Source organism: Harmonia axyridis, chromosome 5 (genome assembly GCF_914767665.1).
Source record: "Harmonia axyridis chromosome 5, icHarAxyr1.1, whole genome shotgun sequence".
In the NCBI taxonomy this organism is placed as follows: Eukaryota; Metazoa; Arthropoda; class Insecta; order Coleoptera; family Coccinellidae; genus Harmonia; species Harmonia axyridis.
The window spans coordinates 15,971,896-15,995,747 of NC_059505.1; the positions used below are offsets into that span (position 1 = coordinate 15,971,896).

At 36.1% G+C, this 23,852-nt stretch overlaps 1 protein-coding gene across 2 annotated transcripts; it reads left to right on the forward strand.

Moving 5' to 3' along the window:
- Nucleotides 1-8,964: 8,964 nt before the first annotated feature.
- On the forward strand, nt 8,965-23,554 carry LOC123680003 (cyclin-dependent kinase 11B). Of its 2 annotated transcripts, XM_045617629.1 has the most exons (8): nt 8,965-9,172; nt 9,272-9,999; nt 10,984-11,314; nt 13,668-13,934; nt 14,091-14,305; nt 15,376-15,722; nt 18,029-18,364; nt 23,406-23,554. In XM_045617629.1, exons 1-8 carry the CDS (start codon nt 9,081-9,083, stop codon nt 23,481-23,483), a joined length of 2,394 nt encoding a protein of 797 aa, XP_045473585.1. In that variant the 5' UTR covers nt 8,965-9,080; the 3' UTR covers nt 23,484-23,554. The 2 variants fall into 2 exon arrangements, with proteins under 2 accessions (XP_045473585.1, XP_045473586.1); XM_045617630.1 differs by lacking the exons at nt 18,029-18,364; nt 23,406-23,554 and adding an exon at nt 17,027-17,521 and having other exon boundaries at nt 15,376-15,740.
- The last annotated feature ends 298 nt before the right edge of the window (nt 23,555-23,852 follow it).

Consider the following 23,852-nt stretch of genomic DNA (forward strand, 5'->3'; position numbering starts at 1 on the left):
TTTTGAAAGATCACTTGTCGAGAATACGGTCCCAGGTAGTAGTGGCTCAGGATGCAGAGGATCTGGGCTTTATGGCCAGAAGGTTATTTGTAGAGTATGAGAGGTGGGGTTTGTCCGTCAACAGAAAGAAGACGCAGTATCTGTGTATTGGCGGCGATAGTGTAGAAGATCTTCAAGTCGACCAACACACTCGTATCAGCTCATGCAAAAATAGAAAAAGGGGTCGAACAGAAAAAGAGATCGAAAATCGTATCGTGAAAGGAAGGCAGGCCATCGGATGTCTAAATTCTATTTTGTGGGCTAAACAAACATCAAGAGAGCGAAAGCACCAGATATTTGATGCCGTATTCAAAAGTATAGATGGATTACTGGCGTAGATCAGCTGGTAGGTCGAGATTGGAACGAGTGAGAAATGAGGAAATAAGGAAGATCATGGAAGTAGAAAGCACGATAGTGGATGAGGTACAGAGACGACAATTAGTATGGTACGGCCATGTAGAAAGGATGCAGGAAGATCGTATTCCGAAAATGATCCTCAGCGACAATATCACAAAGCATTGTATAAGGAATGGTCAAATTAAATTTAAATGGTAGAACAACCGAAAAAGAGGACGCTAAAGGAAAAGACGCCGACAGCGGTCAAGACGAAGAAGGCTGCAAAGAAAGCGCCCAAGAAGAAATATCTAATTGGTTTCTTCGATGGAGAATTGAAGTAAACTCTGAGAAGAGCGAAGCCGTTCTTTTCAGCCGAAAGAAGAAAGATCCCCGAGGACAAGTCGTAATGTTCGGTAAGAGGATCGAATGGAAAGACAAGTATCTGGGAGTTATATTTGATAAGAAGCTCACATGAAAACAACACGTCACATCAGCTGTGACGAAGGGAAAGTCAGCGACGGCAGCAACATGTCTCTTTCTAACAAGCTTCTTTTCTATAAGTCCACCATTCGGCCGCAAAGATCCATCTGCAGAGACTTCAAGTCGAGTAGAATACAATCCTGATAGTATAGGATCCCGATATAAAACAACCTTCACCGAGATGCTTATTTGATAAAACATATTTTATATTTAATTTAACATGTCAATAAATATATCACATATGGGTTGCCTAACAAATTTTAGTCCAGAGTAGGTTCAATTAATAATTAAAAAAATTTTTTTTTTGAACATTTCACCGGGTCGATAATTAGGTAAATTCTATACCAATCGAAAGTATGAAGCCCATAGAATTTGCAAACGTTAGGTTGCCTATTTTTTTCCGGTCACAACTCTCGGGTAGCCAGGTATAAACAGGTAAATCTCTACTAGCATTTTGCAACGGTCTGATTATTGAATCAAAATCAATAAAATTAAAGATTATTTTATTATGAACACGGTGGTATAGGGTTGCCTGCGAAAAATCAGTCCCGAATCCCGGTTGTCGAATTTTAAAAAGTTAAATATTGCTGCGGGTGAATGTGTACGACTGAGAGTTCCCAATCAACCATCTCATGCGATAGAAGAGGACACAGCATAGCAGCTGTTTGAAGTCCGTCCAGTGAAAGAAAGAGAGTGCGCATGCTATTTGTTCTTGGAAATGAAAAGGATAGCGATAGACTCGTATATGCGTGCATCATTTTGGAGTAGATAATTTTCAAAATAGAGGAATAGTTATTTAATTTTTTTTTTAATCAATTAATTATTTATGTGTGTATATTTTTATGTGACACTAAAGTATATATACATCTTCACTAAAAATGAAGGTTATAGTAATACATATATAATACTAATCTTGCAAATTTCATCTTTATTATAATAATAATAATAAGTTTTTTTTTATAACAGGCAACAAAAACCACTTGCAAATTATGGTCAAACTGGTGGAAAATTTTTCGAAAGACGTGGGGATGAAATTCGGATTGGACAAGTGTCGTACGATTAGCGTAGTGCGTGGAAAAATGCAAGATGAACCGATAGCTTTCTCCAATGGACAGGAGATAGAAGCAATGAAATCGGACGATCTTTATAAATACCTAGGAATGAAACAAAACCGACGAATAAACCATCAAAGAATGAAGGAAGACTTAACAACTGAGTTCATTAGGAGAATCAACAAAATTTTAAAAACAAACCTCAACAGCAAGAACATGACGAGAGCTATCAATACATATGCATGTTCAATTCTTACATACTCTTTCGGTATCATTCCATGGACCAAAACAGATATAGAAAACCTGCAACGCAAAATGAGAACCTTGATGACGAAAGCACACAAGCACCATCCGAAAAGTAGCATTGAGAGGACGACACTGCCGAGGAATAAAGGAGGCAGAGGTCTGCTAGACATCATGGAACTTGCTATTGGGCAAATTGAATGCCTACGAACATACTTCAAAGACAATTCAGGCATGTCAGAGATCTACAAAGTACTGTGTGAAGCAGACGAATCAACACCTTTACAACTGCACACGGAGCAATTGTCATACAACCACCAGACAATCCAAGAAAAACTGCAAAGATGGAGAGAAAAACCCCTACATGGACGACATTTCAACGAGGTGAACCAGGATCATGTCGACATTGAAGCGTCGAACTATTGGCTCACATCAGGTGCGATGTATCCAAAAACGGAAGGATTTCTTTTAGCCATCCAAGATCAAGTGATCTCAACAAGAAATTACTGCAAGCATATCATAAAGGATCGAACTATTACTGACGATCGATGCCGTTATGGGTGTCCAACGAATGAGACAATCCAACATATCACGGGAGGATGTCAAATGTTTGCAGGAAATGAATATAAAGAGAGACACGACGCAGTAGGAAAGATACTACACCAAGAAATGACAACTAAATTAACACTAATTCATTCTGAAAAAGTGCCATACTACAAATACCGGCCGGAAACCATCCTGGAAAACGAACGCTATAAATTGTACTGGGATCGTACAGTTTTGACTGATAAAACAGTCCCTCACAACAGGCCAGATATATTGCTAGTTGATAAACATCAAAAGGCAGCAATACTCATCGACGTAGCAATACCCAATAACAACAACATGCGTCAAAAAGAGGTCGAAAAAATTTCAAAATATAGGGACCTCGAATTTCAGATAAAGCGCCAGTGGGGAATGATATCAACGAGAACTATTCCAATTATCATCTCAACAACAGGAATAGTACCCAAAAATCTCAAGAGAAATATCAAGCAACTAGGACTTAGTGAGTATATATGTAATATAATGCAAAAAGCTGTTCTTTTAGGTACTGCAAGGACGGTGAGAAAATTCCTAGGAAGCGAAGGACAGGTCCAAGGATCGCGTGTAAGAGTACCAGAAGTTCGACGAGAACCAGGGGGACCACAAGGACCGAACACGACCGAGCTCTGCCCTTCTGATATTTTAAATATCTGGGATTGAGTGGAATGTTCCTCTTAGCTAGGAGTGAGAAGCCGACGGCGAGGAGAAATCCTACGCGCATAGGCAAAAGTCGGGGATAATAAGTTTCTATAGAAGGATGTTCCAAGAATGCACTAGGATCGAATAATTCTATCAAATTCATTAACCACCACCATACTTATACAACATGTTGAAATCAATGATTCACGTTTACATTTTCCCTAATTTGTTTGATATATTAAATATACTAAGTAGGTGTATGAATGTCAGATTGACAGTTAATTAATTAAAAAGTTACGTTTTGATAAACGTGTTTTTCCTAAGATATTTCCTTCAAGTTCAAACTTCAACAGGTTATGGGCTCAGTGCCGCAGGACTAGTGAAAAATAGAAATTTTGAGTTGTCAATTGAACTGATCAGTATTCGAATTTACGTTTTGTAAGAATAGACAGTTATGGAAACAACAAGAATCAAAATTGGTTTACTTGAAGGAAAATCTAACTGGACGACTTGGAAATATAAGTTGTGCATTCTACTACGAGGAATTCCAGGCGCGATTGATGTCATAGAAGGTAGAATTGGGTCTCCAACACCTACGGCAGCAAACGCAAGTGCAGAAGATAAATCGAAGTATGAATCCGATTTAGAATTTTTCACGAAAGCAGATTGTAATGCACTTCTAATCATGACAACCAATATGACGGAGGAGACGCTTCAGAAAGTTATGCGATTCTCAACAGCACGTGAGGTTTGGCTAGAACTGCATAGATTATACGATGGAAATGCAGAAGATAAGACATATGATTTATGTACGCAGTTTTTCAGTTATAAGCGACAGCCTGGAGATGACATTGCCACTCATACATCAAAACTGAAAAATTTGTGGAATGAACTACAAGTTGAGATTGTAAAAGATAAAGAAGCAGCCAATAGTTCATGTAAATGTAACTTGCCAGAGATTTTACTTATATGCAAGATTTTGGGTACTTTACCAGATGAGTATTTTTCGTTCAGGTCGAGCTGGATGCTGATGGCAAAAGCTGAAAGAAAAATCGACAATCTCACAAATCAGTTGTGTGCTCACGAGAAAGCATTGTTGAGCAAAAGTGAATACAATCAAGAAGCTTTGATTGTAGAAAAAGCTAGTTCAAGCAAACCAAAAATGAAGCAGAAAAAAGGTTTTATTTGCAATTATTGCAAAGCACCTGGACATATAGTTCGCCATTGTATGAAGTGGAAATCTGATGGAAGACCTCCTAAACCAAAGAAGCATACAAGCGGTGATACAGTAGGACAAGGCAGTAATGTTAATATGTCTCTTCTTGCAGTGACCAGTAGCGTACTTTCTGTCGATTGTGATCAAGATAATTGGTTTGTTGATAACGGTGCAACAAATCATATCACTAATCGAAATGATATTTTTGGAGAATTCAAGTCATTCGATGAAACTCACACGGTTACCACAGCGAATGGAGATTCCATTGTAGCTATCGGAAAAGGTACTATTACCGTAGAAGCATCTAATGAAGGCAAATCAGAGAAATTCACTCTAACCGATGTTTGGTATGTTCCTAGTATAAAGAAAAATCTATTTTCTGTTCTGTCTGCACAAGATAAACATCCTAATAGTGAATTTATTTCCAAAGCTGAAACGTGTTGCTTTATAATTGATGGACAAGTGAAACTTGTTGGGGCACGAAACCGATATGGTGGGTTATTCAAACTGTCTTTGAAAAATGTTATGCCAGTTACAGAAATGCAAGTGAATCTGATTTCGAATGACAATTTATTGCAATTATATCACGAAAGACTTGGTCATCAAAATAAAAGGCACATAAAATCTGTTATATCATGCGAATTGGGCATAAACGTGAAACTGGACAGTGAATTATGTGAAGGGTGTATATACGGCAAAGCTCATAGACTAAAATTTGGAACTAGAGAACGTGCAAAAATGCCAGGTGAACTCATACATTCGGATGTATGTGGACCTTTTGTGAACTCTCTATCGGGATATCGTTATTTTGTCCTGTTCAAGGATGATTACAGTCGTTTCCGTTATGTTTATTTCATTAAGGAGAAATCTAATGTCCCTGATGCGCTAAAAATTATGTTAGCTGAATCTAAAGTTGCAGGACATGTAGTCAAGGAGCTCCTTAGTGACAATGGCGGTGAATTCGATAGCAAACGAGTGAAAGACATCCTACAACAGAATGGAGTTCGGCAGAGATTAACAATGCCTTACACGCCGCAACAAAATGGTTGTTCTGAGAGGGATAATCGAACTGTTGTTGAGACTGCAAGATCAATAATGCACGCACAGGAGGATTTACCACAGTATTTATGGGCTGAAATGATCAACACAGCCACATATATTTTGAACAGGTCAGGTGTTTCCAGTATCGATGACAAATCTCCCTATGAAGTATGGTTCGGCAAGAAATGTAGCTTGAAACACATGAGAATAATAGGAACTATTTGCTATGCTCATATTCCAAAACCTTCTCGTAAGAAGATGGACAAGAAGGCTGTCAAAGGTATATTGATTGGTTACGACAATCATGACGGCTATCGTATATGGTGCAAAGAAAGCAAGAAACTGATTAGATCTCGAGATGTTGTTTTCAATGAAAAACTCCTTGACTCTACTGGATCAGATGAAGTCCCTATCATTCCACCTCCACAACAAGCAGTAACGACATATGACTCAGTGGAAGAGGAAGGAAGGAGCAAAGGCGAGTCGTTGCAGAATGAGGAAAGTGAAGAGGAGTATTACCAAGAGGAAAATTTTCAAGAAAACAAACGGGTTGATTTAGAAAAAGAGGTTGAAAGTAGACAATTGAGAGACAGGTCGGAAATCAGAAAGCCTGCTAAATTCGATGAGTTTGTCATGAGCATGTCTACAAACATTTTGGAAATCAAAGAACCGTTGAGTTATGAAGAAGCGATAAGAAGTGATCAGCGAGTACAGTGGTTAGAAGCTATGAAAAATGAGATGAAATCACTAAAAGAAAACGATACTTGGGTTCTGGAAAAACTACCGAACGGCAAGAAAGCGATCCCTTGTAAGTGGGTTTTCAAAGTCAAAACAAATCCGGATGGTTCAGTGGATAGATACAAGGCTAGACTTGTTATAAAGGGTTTCTCCCAGAGAAAGGGTGAAGACTATGACCAGACATTCAGTCCCGTGGCGAAATCTGGTACAATTAGGGCATTATTGAGTATCGCAGCTAGCGAAAATATGTCTCTGACTCAATTTGATGTTTCAACCGCCTTCCTTTATGGAAAATTAGAAGAAGACATCTTCATGAAACAGCCAGAGGGATATCAAGATGGTTCAGATAGTGTATGCCATCTCAAGCGTAGCCTCTACGGTCTCAAGCAAGCACCCAGATGCTGGAACAAGAGATTCGGAGAATTTTTGACCAAACTAAATTTCCATACGAGTGATGCTGACCCCTGTCTTTTCGTGAAGAGACAAGGAAAAGATATAATGATCCTAGCACTTTACGTAGATGATGGTCTCTTGGCTTCAAATAATGAATCACTGAAAGAAGATTTCCTGAGAAATCTGAAAAGTGAATTCAAAATCACAATGAAACCAGCTTCATATTTCCTTGGGTTGGAAATAGAGAAACAAGAAGATGGATCAATTCGAGTGAGCCAAGCAAACTATACAAGAAAAGTGTTAGAACGTTTTGGAATGGGAGACTGTAGGCCAGTTTCTACTCCTATAATAAATGAACGTAGTCAACAAGGGAAGGAAGAGGAAACTAATTCAGAAGTGGATTTCCCATATAGGCAAGCGGTTGGGGCGTTGATGTATCTCATGACTGGTACTAGACCCGATATCGCTTATGCAGTTGGTTTTGTATCGAGAACTCTCGAAAATCCAAATTTTGCTGATTGGATCCGAGTCAAACGAATTTTTCGTTACCTTCAAGGCACCATCAACTATGGAATCACCTATAAACCTCATCATAAGCATTATGGTATAGAAAGTTTTAGCGATGCAGACCATGGTGGTGATGAGACTACAGGGCGTTCTACTACAGGTGTAGTATGTTTGTATGCTGGTGGAGCGGTGTCGTGGCTAAGTCAGAGACAGTCATCAGTTGCCATATCAACAACTGAAGCCGAAGTTGTTGCTGCAAGCGAAGCAGCTAGAGAATTAGTGTGGTTAAACCGTCTCTACTCTGATATTATTGAGGTGAAAAGCGTTCCTCAATTAATGGTTGATAACGAGGCTGCAATCAGATTGGCACAGAATCCTGAATACCACCGTCGCACGAAGCACATTAAAATAAGACATTTTTTTGTTAGAGAACTTGTCACAGATGGTTCTGTCGAAATCAAGAAGGTTGCATCCGAATTTCAGATAGCGGATATCATGACAAAGCCGTTATTCAAGCCAAGACCAGTGTTGCCACCTCAACTTCAACAGAATAAGCTAGTGTAGCGTTCAAAAAATGCTAGAAATATGCTAATTTTTTTTTAAATATGCTGAAAAAAAGGCTAGATATTTTCACTGTTTTTTTTTCCTACATTTATGAATTAGTATATATCAGTTAACTTGAATTTCACAAATTTGGAGGTCATATAGGATATAACCTGTTTATCTATGGTTTGCAGGACCAGCATCACATAATAGATAGCCCCGCGTTTCGAAATTCCTGGCAGTACTGTCCAAAGAAATTCCCACTGTTTGAGTTCACTAAATCCACCATGAATTGAAGACATTTCCATTCAACTTTGGTGTTGACTATATACATATATTTATAATAAACAAACTAAATAAAAATAAACCTAATTTATAGGGAAAAAAACTGTCGTATTTTTAGCAATCAAAAAATTTATAATTTATGTTGACTTTGTGGCCTCAAAAGCAGAGAACATTACTTGAAAATTGATATTCCTGATTTTTCTATGATCACCGTCGAGATTTTGCAATGTTGACAAACATATCTCATGTTTAGCTAAATATCGATAATAATCAAACGGTAGAAATTATAAACATCGGTTAATACTAAAGATTGATTATGGAAACGATGTTTATTTTTTGAATGGTGTAATTGACTTTTCGTTTTTGAAAATATGCTAAATAATATGCTATATGCTAAACGCCAAAAATTTAAACTAAACATGTCTGAAATATGCCAAATTTAGCATAAAAAATGCCAAGTTGGCAACACTGGCCAAGACTTCAAACTCTTCGCAAAAGCATGGGCGTAGACCAGAAAATCCAACAAATCAGTCAATGAGGGAAGGTGTTGAAATCAATGATTCACGTTTACATTTTCCCTAATTTGTTTGATATATTAAATATACTAAGTAGGTGTATGAATGTCAGATTGACAGTTAATTAATTAAAAAGTTACGTTTTGATAAACGTGTTTTTCCTAAGATATTTCCTTCAAGTTCAAACTTCAACACAACATCCATGACCTTAGCCGGGATTCGAAACCCGGTACCTTCGGCACCACAGTCAACTCCTTAGTCGACCATACTACCGAGGTAGTCTTCTCAAAGATATATACACTTCGTAAATCTATGGATATATAACCACAGACAAATCTGTGATATAACCTCTCTTTTCAGTCTACTCTGTGGTTCAGTTTAGGTATTGTCATATACTTCGTTAATCTATGGGTTTTGTTGTGTATATTCTCCAATATTTGATATTATTCACTCTAAAATATATCTAAAATGCCTTTCGATGACTCTGGGGATGAACAAAGTGAAGATGGTGAATTACGTCAAAGTCCTCAGGAAATAAAAAAAATTGAAAGTGATTTCAGGTAAGAAAATTAGATAGAAATTAGTTTATGTAATTATTTTCAACTATATGAAATTACTGATTGAAATATAAGATTTATTTCTTTATCGCTATTTTTCAGTATGTCTGAAGAAGATGTGGAGGCAGTAGATGATTCCTTAGATATAAAACCACCTCAGGCAAAAGTTTCTCAAAGTTCAAAAGTCAAGAGAAAAGAACATGGGGAAAGATCAAGACACAAAAAGTCTTCTGATAAACACAGAGAGGAAAGACATATGCACAGGGAAAAACACTATCGAGATAAACAAATGAGACCCAAAGAATATTATCAAAAAGAGAAAGATAAAGAGCGATTTTATAGAGAAAAGTCAAGTTATGATCAGTTAATGTCAGAATCGCAACAATTCATAAAAGAAAAGAGTCATAGGGAAAGAAAAGAAGAACGTGCTAGATATTCTGATACTCGAAAACATGATGTAAAAGAGACTAGAGAGGTACGCTATGTATCAAGAGAAGGGGAAAAACATAGACATCGACAAGATGAAGAAAAAAGAGGAGATAAAACTCTGCATGACCTTCGAGAGAGATTACTTAGTAAGCGTAAAGTAGATGATGAAGTAGGATATGAGAGAAGACATAAAGAGTCCCATAGATCTCATAAAAGAAGACGTCATAATGATAATATTGAGAATGCATTAGAAGGTGAATCTGGAATGTATGTTAAAGAAATTATGAATATAAGTGGAGGTGAAGAAAGATCAAAGTCTAAGAAGGAAGAGAAGAAGGAACATTTAACAGAAAAAGAAAGGGCAGAACAGGATCAGAGGAGAGAAAAATTACTTGAAGCTGGTATGTTATAACATTTTGTATTGTTGAATTTTTTATGGTTCTGTTGATGCATTCAACTTAAAATTTTGCAAGAAGCTTGAAATTGTTATTATATTCAACTTGGTTGGATCTGCGGTAACTGAAATTTTGAATATTTTTTCAATATATTCTATGGTTCTGATGACCCAATTGACGTAAAATTTTGCACAGAGTTTCAAATTATTATTTTATATAATTTGTTATATGTTATGTTATCGGCAATCTGTATAATGCTGCACCACAACATGATTATTTGGATGCCGAATTATAATATAATTTCAACTGATATCACATTATTAAAAATATGTATTATATTGAATTAAATCTATTTTTTTGAATGTTAAATATGAAATTTTGAATAATTATTTGTTCATTTGAGGTAAGCAGCAGAATATTTCCTCATTACTGTATCTATCTACTTAAACCTGATCTTTGGCATCTATGCTGCAATCTGTCATTGATTGTTTCGTAAGTTTGTAATGTTTTGAGATATTCCTAGTTATTTGCTTTAATAGTATGAACAGACTAGAATTGAACTTCATTAAACTTTATAACAGCTAAGTCACAACAATAATATCAATATCTACCAATATCTCTGTGATCATAGAACTGATGTAAATGGATAACAATTTTGAGCCCTGTGCAAACTTTCAAACTAATCACATCATCAGAACTATAGATGAAGAACAATATTGGAAAAAAATACCCAATATTTCCGGGTTGAAATTCTAACGACTATAAAAATGAAATTTCGCATGAAGTGAACTGGTTATTCTAAAATTAACTCAGAATCTCATCCATATCAGATCTGGATATCAGAAGTGATCGAAATAAAATCATCTAGTCAGTTCTCTATATTTTCACACTTTTTTTTTCTTTTCTTTTGAGGATCGAAATTGAGAATGATATTATCATCACATTATATCAGTCCGTTAGTTTTTTGAATGAAATATATGAACTTTTCAGAAAGGGAAATTGCTAGACTAAAAGAGCAATCTCGTTTAGATAGAGAACGTCGTCAAGACAAAGCAAAGTTTGATAAACATAAAGAAGAACTGGAAGAACATTATAGTAAGAGAATAGTTGCTGAAGAAATAATTTCTGATAACTCTGAAGAAGAACAGGATTGTTCAGTGAGGGTGATTAAGGAGGAAGAATCTGAAGATAAAGATTATGATGAATATATTAAGAGTGACAAAAGTGAAGCAACCTCCAGAAGCATAAGTAGAAGTAGATCCAGTGAGAAATCTGATAGAAGTGCATCCAGCAGAAGATCTAGAAGTAGAGAGAGAACCAGGTTAGTTGCTTTAATTTTGATAATTTATCTTTTGAATACAAAGGAAACTCAACTTTGAATATCAATCCAGCATAAATCTTGTAAGATTTCAACATAAACTGTAGTTTATATTAATATTGTAGTCATTGTGAATGTTGAGGTCCAAATAAATTGCAGGATACTGATTTTTTGGTATGTTGCTACAATACACTTGAGGAGTATTACGCCAAATTGGAAGCTTCAAAACTTGAAATATTTTCTTTTGAGAATCGATAAACCTCAACATTTTTAGAGTTAGAGTTTGTCTCTTGTGAAAGGCTGATTTTGTAAGAATAACGTTTTCAAAGTAGACAAAATTTCCTTGATTTCAAGGATTTCAAGCCCAACCGTAGTTCTGTAGGTCCTTGGTTTTTTGCTGTAAAAATTCATGCATCATATTCTTGATCTAGGAGGATCAAAAAAGTAGAGAATTTGAAATTTGTACCAAAAACCTCTTGTAGTTACCGAGACAAGTTCTGAACGCCGGAAGGACAGATGGATTTTTTATTTGATTATATATTGGATTTTACACATTCTGAAATGTCTGAGAAAATTTCAAGGGGTGTAGTTAATATTTTCTCTTCATTGAAAATAATAAACCTAACACATTTTCAAGAACTAATATATTTCTGACAATGGAAGGAAGTTTGAACTGAATGTTTCTAAATGTTGGTATTTCGTAAGCTCTCTAATTATTAGACAAGGAGGAAGATAAAACAATTTTGAAAAGTACGTATATTTATATTAATTAATCTATTATATTTATATGATTCTAGGAATCTCAGCGAGACTTGGCTGTCCATAGAGATGTAAATACGCGCCCCTTTGAGGTTTTTTTTGAGACACTCTTGGGCGCAAGTATAGACAGCTATATGGTCTCGGTTTGCAAGATAAAGGGTTCACTTCCTAGAGATCTAGATATCCTCGTTTAAGGCTCATATACCCCAATACTTGTGCCTCTCTTTGATTTTGATCCATCGGTACATCATATGGAGGACCTTTTGTCCAAGCGATTTACGAAATTCATTGCACTGGGTCATCAATGATTGTTTCAAAGGGTACTTCAAAATCAAAGATAGTTGCCATCACATCCAAGGGTTTTACCGAGAGATTTGAATCTAATTGATTCAATATCCTCTACAGTTTCTGCAGCCGGCTGCATTTGGTGACCTCCTCCGTTTTTGTCCACCATGCTTAAAATGCATAGATTACAATGGGGCTTACTACTGCTGAGTACAGCCATAGTACCATATCCGGTTTTATGGCCCATATTTTTTCAAAGAGTCATTTGCAGGCTCACATGGCGGCAGTGGCTCTGGAAAGAGTCTTGTCTATATGTTTCCTCCAGTTGAGCTTACTATTCAGAGTAACACTAAGATATTTGCACTCACTGGAAGACTTCTTTCAATATTTTCACTCTTTTATATGTGCAATCTTTGAGCACTAGTTCTGATCCTTTTAATGATTTCTTAGAGTTAAAAATATCTTTCATTTTTCTATGACTAGCTTAAGAAATATAGATCCAGGCTTTTCCATCTTTTTCTTTCCTACTCTCTGATGGGCTTCAATAACTTCGGACCTCAGCAATACTTCCATATGATTATTGATATAACGCAGTCTTTTAAATATTGATCCATGTTTTCACATTTTTTCCTAAATTTTCGAAATTTTCCTGAAGTTTTTAACCTTATTGTAAAATTAGCTTGTTCTTCACTAACATTAGTTTTTAGTGCGTTCACTTCGTTCAGAAATTGATCTATTTTCTGTTTGTTATTTATTAGTGTTATGGTTAAGATATCAAGAATCATTTTTGACACCTGTTCGGTAATCGTTCGCATGAATGTTTCTATATTTCACAGCTGTTTTATATTCACATCTGTTTTTTCTTTAACCTGATCTCTAGTCAAAGGCTTATTGGGGTTTTATTGAAATTTTTGTTAGTTGAACGCTTAAAAATTTCATGCAATTTGTCAAAATGCAAAGTGAAAAGTTGCAATTGACCCCAGGAGGTAATTGAATTTTTAATTGACGACATTTTTATTGCATAAAATATTGTGATAGAATATTATCTTTGGCTCAATAGGTTCCTCGGCATAATACAGCCTAAATACCTCTTAAAATTATTAACTATAATCAACATCAGCACTTTTAGATAAGGTACAGGACTTTTATGTCCTTTTTCATCTCAAAATTATTTTATGATAATAAAATTTACTCATAATGAGAAATATCAATTAAGGATACTTCAATTTTGATTAAATTGGCCCTAAATACAAATGATAAATTACACAAAAATTAATTGCTGCTTATTTGCTATTGGTATTATTATTTTCAGATCTTCTGAGCCTTCTCGTTCTGCTACCAGATCTCCTGAAAGTCCAGTAGATAGAAAATCAGAGGAAAAAGATATGGACAATCCCGAGCATCAGAAAGAGAGAAAACCCAAGGAGTTGGATGAAGATCTTCCTCCATACTATCCAGCTATTTCTGGTTGCAGATCTGTTGAAGAATTCCAATGTTTGAACAGAATAGAGGAAGGGACATATGGCGTTGTATATAGGGCACGAGACAAAAGAACTGATGAAATTGTGGCATTGAAGAAGTATGTTGTCCAATTAATTTTTTTTCTTCTTTTATTACCAGCATTGATAAACTTCAGAAATTATACCAGAAAAAAAAATCATTTCCTCCCTGTTTGTTATTTATATTTTGAAATATATTAACATCTAATCACAAAATTCCTTTATTTTCTTAACAGGTTGAAAATGGAGAAGGAAAAAGAAGGATTTCCAATAACTTCCCTGAGAGAAATCAATACTCTATTGAAAGGACAGCACAAAAATATTGTTACTGTGAGAGAAATTGTTGTGGGGAGCAACATGGATAAAATTTTTATTGTGATGGATTATGTTGAACATGACCTCAAATCATTAATGGAAACTATGAGGAAAAAAAAGCAATGTTTCACAGCAGGTTTGTAGAATAACTATATACAGGATGTTTCCTAAACATGCGGCAAAAATTCAGGGGGTTGTTCCTTGGACTATTCTAAGAATATTTTGTCCTTTGATGATTTTTGAAAAACCTATTTGTTTCGAAGATATAGGGGAAATAAAATTTCAGACAATAACATTTTATTATGAAAAATTACATGAAGATTCAACTCAACCTACAAAAACTGTTGAAAATGACCACCTCTAGCCAGCATACAAGCATCCAATCTTATCCTCATTGACTGCCGAACCCTTTCAAAAACACCAGGATCATTTCTTATTAAGTTACACCCAGCAATGATCCGATTTCGCAAGTCTTCCACATTTTCTACTGGAGTGGTATAAACTAATGATTTTAGATGGCCGTTTTTAGTAATTGGAATGTTGTTAAACAAATTTAAAAATAAATTGTACCTACTTAGTAAACACAGTGCGGTACGCATTTTTATTTAAACTATTATTAATTTAAAAAATATGAAAAATGTTGTTCGCCCTGTATCTTTGAAACAAAGAGGTTTTTCAAAAATCATCCAAGGACAAAACATGCTTAAAATAGTCCAAGGAAAAATCCCCTGAATTTTTGCCGCATGTTTAGGAAACACCCTGTATATGAAATTTCAATAATTTCTGTTTACCCAGAAGGTGGTTAAGTTATGTTTTGTTCCACATTAACAAGAGTCATTTTAAAGTTGATAACTGTTCACTCTATATCTATATTATTATTTTATATTTTCATTCATAAATCTTAATCAAGGCCAGACAATTCTTTAACTACTAAAAAAAATATTATCACCGGGTAAGATGATTTCGAAGTTGCTTGAGAATTTTGCGGCTTTTTTACAAACACCTTGTTTTTTACAACCTTAAAAAAAATATTATAATTTTGTCCTTTAGAACAAATAGATAGACATATATATTTATCTAAACCTATTACCAATACAAAAGTCTTATCTTATCCAATGAACATACAATATAAAATACACAAAAACTTACATAAGTAAATATTCCACATTTAATTACATTTAATGATACTCATTTTTTATATTGCAGCTGAAGTAAAATGCCTACTCCAACAATTATTGCTTGCCGTTGCTCACTTACATGACAATTGGATACTTCATAGAGATCTTAAAACTTCGAATTTATTGCTTTCTCACAAGGGCATTTTGAAAGTAGGAGATTTTGGTTTAGCCAGAGAATATGGCTCTCCCTTGAAAGCCTATACTCCTATTGTTGTCACTCTGTGGTATAGAGCTCCAGAATTGTTGCTTGGTGCTAAGGAATACAGTACACCAATTGACATGTGGTCAGTTGGGTGTATTTTTGCCGAATTAACCCTGATGAACGCATTTTTTTCCGGGAAATCAGAAGGAGACCAACTTGAGAAGATATTCAGGGTAACTTGATATTATTATATAAGGTGTGTGAATAAGTCTTTCCCGTTTTTTTCAAATTTTGAGCCTTTTTTGTGAAAAATGGTTACAAATGAATTATTGAAAGTATTGGCCATCGCTAGCTACAACTTTTCCCCATCTTTCTGGCAACATACGAATCCCGTTGCGAAAAAATTCGACCGGTTTGGCCTCTATCCAGTCATCCACCCATTTTTTGGCTTCCTCGTAGGAATGGAAGTGCTGGTCAGCCAGGCCATGCGTCATCGATCTGAAGAGATGGTAATCAGACGGAGCAATGTCTGGACTATACGGCGGGTGGGGTAGGACTTCCCATTTGAGCGTTTCTAAGTATGTTTTCACCGGCTGTGCAACATGTGGGCGAGCATTGTCATGTTGCAAAATAACTTTGTCGTGCCTGTCGGAGTATTGTGGCGGTTTTTCTCGCAGTGCGCGGCTCAAACGCATCAATTGTCGTCGATAGACCTCGCCTGTGATCCTTTCATTCGGTTTCAGAAGCTCATAGTAAACCACACCTAGCTGGTCCCACCATATACAGAGCATGAGCTTGGCGCCATGAATATTTGGCTTGGCCGTCGATGATGATGCATGGCCGGGTAGTCCCCATGATTTTCTTCGCTTCGGATTATCGTAACGGATCCACTTTTCATCGCCAGTCACGATACGATGCAGAAAACCCTTTCTTTTATGTCGCTGAAGCAGCTGTTCGCAAGTGAAAAAACGCCGTTCGACGTCTCTCAGCTTCAGTTCGTACGGCTCCCAATTTCCTTGCTTTTGGATCATTCCCATGGCTTTCAAACGCTTGGAAATGGTTGTTCGGTCAACTCCCAATGCTTCAGCAAGTTCTTCTTGCGTTTGACACGAATCTTCATCAAGCAAAGTCGCCAATTCTTGATCTTCAAAGATTTGCGGCCGCCCGGAACGCTCCTTGTCTTCCACGTCGAAATCGCCACTTTTGAAGCGTCGAAACCATCCGCGAACACTTGAATCATCGACACAACCTTCTCCATAAGCTTCCTGAAGCAACCGATGCGCCTCGGCAGCAGATTTCTTCAAATTGAATCAATAAAGTGAAACTTCCCGCAAATGACGTCGACTCGGCTCAAATTTCGACCTTTTCACGATTTCAAAAATTTATGATGCGAAAAAATTTCAACTAATGTGTTAGTGTGGAATTGTTGACAGATGAATAAGCTTTGATTATGACATATGTAACCATTAAATACTCGCACAGTATTGGTGGCGCCATCTCTTACAAAAAACGGGAAAGACTTATTCACACACCTGATACTTTTATTATCATAGTATTTTCTTCTTAGATGAAAAGTAATGAGACTTTAATTTACAAGATTTTTTTCAGGCAACTGTCAACAATGAACATCAAATTAAGTATTAACATCTCACGTGCGTTTGATAACATCATTGTTTATTGCATATAATATGTAGATAGATAATATTTCATGATAAGGTCGATTGCAAACGTCGGACATTCAGTCATCGGCTTATTTGTTACTGCATAAGACACCTCAACCAAAAATTATGTGAACAACACAAATGTATGTTGCACTATCCCATGATTGATCAAAAATGAATACTGATGTGGTAAATTTGAGATACTGAAGAAAAAATAAATACATAACTGTAATTATATAACAATAAGTTCAAATTGCTATCATCAGATTTCAAAAAATAACAAATAATAATATAATACATGGTGATTCCTCGGGATGATTTATTACACGTTTATAGAAAACTAATCATAATTTAGAGCTGAAAATTTGCATATTGGCGTTTGTGACAATGATCTTTCTCCCTAAAATATTTTCAGATCTCTACAACTTCCGGTTATACCAGAAACAGACTACTACTTCCCTATTTCAAATGGCACACCCTGTATATTAGTGAATCATTAGATAGCTTTTTTGACGACAATTTCCTCATACCTTGGGTAAAAACTCGACGATTCATGAGTTAATGGGATTCTTACAAAATGGTGGCTTAGTACAAAACCTGCAAGGGTGCGCCTATTTCTATTTTTGACTGGGCGGCAGAAACGCTAGAGCGGGCCCTGGAGCCGGATTATCCAATATTAATTTTTAGCAGAGTTAGCTTCTTTTAGGGAAGCAAATTGGGTCTCTGCCTAGGGCGGCATTTTGGCTAGCGACGGCCCTGAATAAAAGAACTGATATCTTTTTTTTCTGAAAATTCTAACACGAAATATGGATGTTGTTTTTTATTTGTAGTTCCTTTTTGAAATGTTTCTCTGTCAATTTTATTTATCTCTTTTCTAGGAACTTGGCACTCCCAACGAAAAAGTATGGCCTGGTTTGAACAAAATTATGAAAATTAAGCTTCCAGAATATCCTAGGTCTAATTTAAGGATTAAGTTCCACAGTTTAACAGAGTTAGGGATCGATTTGCTGCTAGGGTTTCTCACTTACGATCCAGCCCAAAGAACCACTGCTGAGCAAGCTTTGAAACATCCATATTTCGATGAGGCTCCATTGCCAATTGATCCTTCTATGTTTCCCACTTGGCCAGCTAAAAGTGAATTAGGCCAAAAGAAAATTTCAGCTCAAAATTCAAGCCCAAAACCCCCTTCTGGTGGAGGAGAATATAAGAAATTGGTAAGTTTTCAAATTGTTCTTTCCTATTCTATTATATATCTTTCATAAAAATATTTTAGTTTTCTGCAAACTAAAATACATCCTTCAAAGTGTCAAATTACACTTCCAAATTTCGCTAGATCGGAGGCCTTGTTTTCTTTTCCTTACAATTTTTTCGAAAATATTTTGTTGTATAAACTTTCTCATGACAGTAATGAAAAAAACAAAAAAAGAATCATCCAAGTATCTGTATGAAAAATTGCCAATAGGGTTAGATAGAAATAGTATATTATTTTATAAGAAGGAGATGTGTAACTTTTTATGGTGAGCCTGTGGTTACCACCCGGTGAACTTAGTCAGGCCAGCCATGAAAATTCACTTTTCTTCCGAATGAAATAAGTTATTTATTTTAAACGTTTTGAAATTCATGAAGATCTGGAGATCCAACTTTAAACAAGCTTTATATTAACGATCTTTATACTTGATGGAATGGATTTGAAAATTTGCCTAGTTACAGTTGTCATGGAAATTAATTTTGACAGACATGAAGATAGTTTTCATTGATAGGCAACACTAAGTTGCATAGAATCCCTGGTGTGTGTACTGATTCGATTTTGTTTCAGAATTTTTGAGATATGCTTTGGTGTTCTGCTTACAAGAGTTTGTAAGGTGGCGCTCTTCAGAACTGTTCGAATTCCCGCTATCTGTCTGGCGCCGTTTGAAAATGAAATAATGATTTGAGACTCTGCAAACTTTCACAATAAATTACAATTCAGTTCCTATCGAATTTTTAATGAAATGAATGGAATATATAATGACAGCCGGCTATTGGTCTATTCAGAGAATAGAAGATTGACCCAAGCATCCTATATAAAATAGTATTATTCTATACTCACGAGAGTCGAGAATCGCGAGAAATGTCAAATATAAACGCTGTATGCGCCATTTGAAACAGACGCGATCTCTTGAAATCAAGTAGTATAAATCTGAAAAATCTCCCGTTTTGTCTGAAAGTTTTACAGGTATAAGTAGACACACCAGGTTTTCAATGCATCTTAGGCTACACTTAGTAATTCATTGTTGGTATAGCAACACTTTTCCCCCGGAGGAAGAAAAGTAGATCTTTTCGACGATCCTGTCAGTCATAATATGACGTTTTTATTGTACATTTGAAAAAAAAAATAGATCTTTGTGGCTTTGGCAGGTAGAGGGTGATGAAGGTGTATAATAAAATTGACTCAATAAGTCTAAGGCCTAACCAGTAAAAACACATTTTTGTTAAAAATTCGACTATATTCTCAAACAAGAGTGATATATGTACTCCGATGCTCCTTTAACTTTTCAAATCGTTTTCTAATGAACGATTCTTTTCTGCCTTCATTAGAGCCAAATACTTTTTTCCGAAGTATTCTTTTGAGGTCGGCAAAAAGCCAGTATCCACTGGGGGGCCAGGCAAGGGCGTCGGCAGCCGTTGGCAGAGAAGGGGGGCAGCAAACAAAACAAAATTATTCTCTCTCTCTCTCTTGTTATCAATAAATCATATCAAATTTATTTTACTAATTAAAACCAAATAAAAAACAACCTAATAAATCTACAACCTAACCTAAATACAACCTTCTCGGATTTTTCGAAAGTTCTTTAACTACCCTGTTGTTGAATTGTTCGAAGTGCTTCACGATAAATGCTCATCATCGACAAACCGTTAAGTCGACTCTCAACCATCGAACTCCTTAGCTCAATCTTAATTCTTCGCAGGGTGCTGAATGATCTCTCCACAGTGCAAGTAGTGCACGGTAGAGCGATAAAAAATTTCTAAGTCTTTTCCGTCTCAGGAAAAAAGTTCCGTGTTAAGTAAGGAATAATTATAGACCTCCTCCAGTACTCAGATGGGCTAGTGGCTGGTTGTTTTCTTCCTGTGAATTTGTCTTTCGACAGTCCGGGGCAGTGTCTCTAATTCTTTTTCTAGTCTGAGCTTTTTGGCGTTAGTGAAGACATCTTTCATTATTTCCTTACTTTTTCTGCATCTTTTGATCATTTGCAAAATTTTTTTCATGTGCTGTTAGCCCTGAATATATACAGAGATAAGGATTGGAGAACATTCACCACAGGCTCTAACAGAGCGGAGTATTTTGCTGTTAGAGCAAGGCAAACACTTTTTTTTTTTTTTGAAGCAGCGGCGTGGAGCTGGAAAGCATTCTTCCGTGTGGCATTGTTTCCATCTCGGGATAAAAATTCTAGAGCCTCCATTATCCTCAGGAAATTTTCTTCGAAAACTGATGGTTTTGTGTTTTTCACTCTATCTTGTTACACAGAGTCTTGAAATATTGGGTATCAGTTTTTTTCGTTAAACTGTTTCTCGAAAGAAGTAATATCTTTGGTGGTGTTGCATTTTCCCTACATTTGAACCAATAAAATGATGTTATAAATTGTCTTACCAATATAAACTGCTCTCTTGCTTCCACACAGCACCGCACTGTATAAGGATGTAAGGGAACAGGGTAAGGATTGAAATGAAACAAAATGGGACTTATACAATGCAAACTGACCTTCTAATGAACTGTAATCCGAATATATTTGAAATGTCCGTTAATTAAACCAAAAACCGTTATAATAAAACACCGAAAACTTTTACTAACAACCTTTAACTATTCTTTCCGACAACCGATACATCTCATTAATTAATCTAACAAAACAGTCGTCTCGATTTCCCAGAATGCGCGACGTTGCCAAAACTAAACATCATAATTACTTAAAAAGGGCTAAAACAGGTGGTTTCCATTGTGTTTGGTGTATTTTTGACGGAGGATTGCTTGTACTCTGCCTTTTTTCCCAGACATCCGTCGAATCAAAGGCACTTTACTGGATTGAGTTCTTTGGACACAAACTGATCAATTACTTTTGCGATAAACTTTGCGTCCAGACCTTCTAATTCGACAAAAACAACAAAATCTTCTTGTACTCTGTAATATTTTGCATAAAAATATCGTATTCTAATAGATAATTATTCTTTTCCTGTAATGTCTGCCGTTTTATCTGCTAATACGCTATATGCTCTTGCCTCTTTTACGTTATCCATAATATCCCCTTTCAGCACTTCGCCACAAATACTAAATGATTTTCATTTTGGATATCAACTGATCGGTAGCTCGCGCATTTCCTGTCGTGTTCGATGTGATTTTTGAGAACTATGTCACCAGCGTTGATTCTCAAATTATACAAGTCCTCCAGTATTCCTTCTCAGTACTGTTTACCTCGCAATGCCATGTCATGGGACCCACAAAATAAAATAATAATAGGAAATAATCGATCATATAGTTTTTCTGTTTTCTTCAATATGGTCATGGGACCCACAAAATGAAATAATAATAAGAAATAATCGATCATTTAGTTTTTATGTTTTCTTCAATAACGCTTATATCTATTCACCTGAACATCCACGGGCAGATTTCCATGGAACGACTTAGCAGCTTCTACTGCCTCCTTATGAAAGTGGGTTTTCACATGATTTCTGCAACTCTAGTGTATAAACGAACCAAGAACTTTTACAGAACACATATTTGGCTGGAACGCTTGTTTTTTTTTGTGTAAATAGAAATAGATATGAATGTAACTTTCGAAGCCATTTATTTCCTTAAATCATTGAATTCGGTCATATATGTTCCCATAATGTTTTTTGTCTAAATTACAGAACTTTTCATACGGCAAAGTTCATCGGTGAGCTCATAAATACGCCACTGGAATATTAAATTTTTGTGTTCGATACTCTTCTGGAATTTTCGATGATTCTAGTTATACTATTCGCACGAAATTCTGCTTGAAGCTTGAAATGATCAATTTGAGCATGGTTTTTATCGATTTGTTAAATACGCGAAATCATCTCGATCCGGGCTTAACTCTATGTTTTGACACGCATCTTTTGAAGCTTGGTACTAACGAGAAAAATAATCCCCCCAAAAAAAATTGAGTGAGGCTGGCCTTGGTTATGGCACCTCCAGTATAAATAAGCCGCCCAGGAAAACTTTTTTTCAAATATTTCTCCGAAATCATCATTCAAGTTGGTACAATGACATCTGGTAGCTTCTGCAAATACGAGGGTGAATCAAATATAAACGAGACTTTTTTTGTAATTTATTTTTATTTTGAACGCAAAAAAGAATATAGTTTATTTTTCTACATAATCTCTTGATTTGGAAACACATTTTTCCCGGCGGATAGGCAGTTTTCAAATTCCTTCCACGTAGAAAGATGTAGATCGTGTCTGCAGCCAATTGCGCACGTAGGCTTCAACCTCAGCAACACTATCGAATCTTTGGCCTCCCAAAGCTTCCTTGAGAAGGCCAAACACATGAAAGTCACATGGTGACAGGTCTGGACTGTTAAGAGGGTGTTCCAATGTTTCCCACCCAAGTTGCTTCAATTTTTTCCTAGTCAAGGCTGCTGTATGGGGGCGAGCATTGTCATAGAGAAGATCGATAGGTCACGTCTTTGGCTGCGACATGTGAGTCGGAACCTCATTCAAAACGTCGCAGAAGTAGGTCGGATTAATTGTCCTGCACCCATGCAAAAAATCGAGATACAGCAATCCACGCTGGTCAAAAAAAAATCGAGATATAGCAATCCACGCTGGTCAAAAAAAAAACGGTAGGCAAAACCTTGCCAACCGACAAACGCGACTTGGCTTTCACTGGTCCAGGTTCTCCTTGTTTCCTCCACTCCATACTCGCTTGTTTAGGCTCTGAGGTGTAATGGTGCACCCATGTTTCATCACAGGTGATCATGTGATGAGAAATTGGTCTCCTTATTCCTGAAATCGTGCAAGAAGACGCCCACACACCTGAAGACGATGCAATTTCTGGTTAGTTGTGTGAAGGCGAGGAACCCACCTGGCGCACACCTTACCTTTATCAAAACCATATGCCAGTTAATATTTTGTATTCGATTCGCAGATCGTGCATTTTGTTTAAGTTGCTGACTGATTTAATTTTTCCCAGCTAGCTATATGTTTGATTTGAATATTCAACAAATATCACTTTTTCTCAGATAACTATTTTTTATGTTACAGGAAGAAGATGAGTATGGTTTCAGAATAGGAATCGGCCAAGAAAGGAATTTGGGAACAGGATTTAGTCTGAAATTTTGATAAATGATATATCAATTGTATAAGTGTAAATTTATAATAAGAATACATTCAAATAAAATGTTTTGAACAAATATTTGACTCTCAATTTAATTAAATACTATTTTTTTCATATTGGCAACCTTCAGTGATAACTTGAGTATTGAAATAGGAAGAGGCTCAAACCAGGTGGTTTTTTGAAGATTAAGTTCCTTTCTCAGTATATATGTATATATTGTTTTTCGGCAACCGTCCGGGAAGTGCTCACTTCCCGGACGCTTTTTCTCTGAGAAAGTAGCATTTCCCGGCCTAGTCCGGAAAGTACGTACTTCCCGGACTAGGCCGGAAAAGAATCATATAATATATAGCAACCGAGATAACGGCTGACAGTTC